Source organism: Pezoporus wallicus, unplaced genomic scaffold (genome assembly GCF_028554395.1).
Source record: "Pezoporus wallicus isolate ANWC-B61680 ecotype Strahan unplaced genomic scaffold, APGP_CSIRO_Pwel_v1 contig_13907, whole genome shotgun sequence".
In the NCBI taxonomy this organism is placed as follows: domain Eukaryota; kingdom Metazoa; phylum Chordata; class Aves; order Psittaciformes; family Psittacidae; genus Pezoporus; species Pezoporus wallicus.
In genome coordinates this window covers 9,972-11,946 of record NW_026641886.1, presented here as the reverse complement: position 1 = coordinate 11,946, position 1,975 = coordinate 9,972, and the positions used below count along the sequence as shown (strand labels likewise).

Here is a 1,975-nt window from a genome sequence, read left to right as displayed (position 1 = left end):
TGGGGAAACAAAGGGGTTCAGGATTAGGGGGACAAAGGATGGATTTGGGGGTATTGGGGGATAAGAAGCTCAACGGAAGCCATCAACAGTGCCCTATGGCCTGGGCTGCGTCCCCTTTGCTCTGCATCCTCAACGTAAGGAGGACATGGAGGGACCTTCAGCGATGGGGCAAGGGGTGATGGGTTCCAACTGAAGCAGGGATGCTCAGGTTGGAGAGAAGGAAACGGTGGGACACTGGGATGGGCTGGATGGAGAAGGCTGGCGTGCTCCATCCCCAGTCGGAGCAACCTCCAATAGACCTGGATGAGCTTTACCCTCCCTTCCATCCCATTCCATGAATCCATGACCTGTCATTCCAAGGCCAATGGAGCCGTCGGGCACTCACTTCTGGCCTCCCTCGCGCCCCATCCGCTGATGAAGCATTCGGAGAGCTGGGATTGCCTGAGCGTCGCATCGGGCAGGCAAGCGAGCTGCACGTGGTACCCGCACTGCACCGGCTGGTCCAGCTCCAGCAAGGCAATGTCAAAGCCACCAGAGATGCCGGTGTAATATTCATGGACCACGACGTGCCGGATCCCACGCTTCTGGGTCTCGGAATTGGCCCAAGCCAGGTCTGTGACTCCGACCATCACGAACCAATCCGTGGTGAAGCTGGGAGGGAGTGGAAGAGCAGGGATTAGAGCCATTGGACAAGGGGTGATGGGTTCCCACTGGGAATTGCAGGGTGGAGATAGGGAAGGAATTTCCTATGAGGGCACTGGGGTACTGGGATGGGATGGATTGGAGAAGGTTTGGATGCTCCATCCCTGGCAGTGCTCAAGGCCAGCTTGGAGCAAGCTGCTCTATGGAAGGCATCCCTGCCCATGGCAAGGGCTTGGAAGTGGATGATCCCAAGCTCCTTTCCAACCCAGCCCATTCCATGATCCATTCCATTCCATCCCATTCCATTCCGTCTCATTCCATGCCATTCCATTCCATTCTATGGAGAAGAGGGGTGGGAAGGAGCAACATTCCTGCTGCTTCCCAAAGGAAAGCACTGCCCCAGCGTGCCTCAGGCTCAAGGGCTGTCAAGTTGGAAGCAGCCTTCTCCCGAGCGCTCTTCCCAGTGCATCCAGGATGGGGAAGGGGACGGGATCGGAGCTGCTCCTTGGCTATTCCCTATGGCTGGAATCCCTTCTCCCCCTTACTTTTGCCCGACGAAGCAGTGAGCGGCTGTGAGGACCCACTGGGGGGTGATGAGAGACCCCCCGCAGATGTGTGAAGAGCCGCTGGCTGTGGGGACCTGGATGCTGACCATCCATGGCCAGGCGCCCTGCTGCGCATCCACGCCTCCGACGATGCGCGACATCCCATAGTAATCAGCCATGGGACGGGTACCGCAGGTCCCTCTGGAAGCAGAAGCCCAACATTTGATGGTTAGGGATGAAGGGCGAGCATCGTCCCACCCATAGGGTGCTGCAGGGAGAAGAGACCCTATGGGGTGCCCCATAGCTGCACTGTGCCACTGCATGGGGTGATGGCAAGGAAGTGGTGCTCCCCAGCCACCAAGGAGCTGCAACCAAGGAGCTGCAACCAAGGAGCCGCCACCAAGGAGCTGCAACCAAGGAGCTGCAACCAAGGAGCTGCCACCAAGGAGCTGCTACCAAGGAGTGCCACCAAGGAGCTGCAACCAAGGGAGCTGCTACCAAGGCTGCAGCTGCTACCAAGGAGCTGCTACCAAGGAGCTGCTACCAAAGAGCTGCAACCAGGAGCTGCTACCAAGGAGCTGCTACCAAGGCCCCAAAGAGCTGCAACCGGGGCTGCCAAGGAGCTGCTACCAAGGAGCTGCTACCAAGGAGCTGCCACCAAGGAGCTGCAACCAAGGAGCTGCTACCAAGGAGCTGCCACCAAGGGCTGCAACCACAACTGTGGATTCCATGGATTTGGCACCATTTGAACTCCCAACTCCCCTCCAAAGCTGGCTTTTAACAATAAC

General features: G+C 58.1%; 1 protein-coding gene across 1 annotated transcript; it reads right to left on the bottom strand.

Annotated features, from left to right (window-relative positions):
- Positions 1–385: 385 nt before the first annotated feature.
- Positions 386–1,489, bottom strand: LOC130608058 (acrosin-like; the record flags this gene model as incomplete). Its single annotated transcript, XM_057425669.1, has 2 exons — positions 1,188–1,489; positions 386–651 (listed from the first exon to the last, which is right to left on the bottom strand). Coding segments are annotated over exons 1-2 (568 nt in total), but the record flags the coding sequence as incomplete, so codon positions are not given.
- Positions 1,490–1,975: the final 486 nt, after the last annotated feature.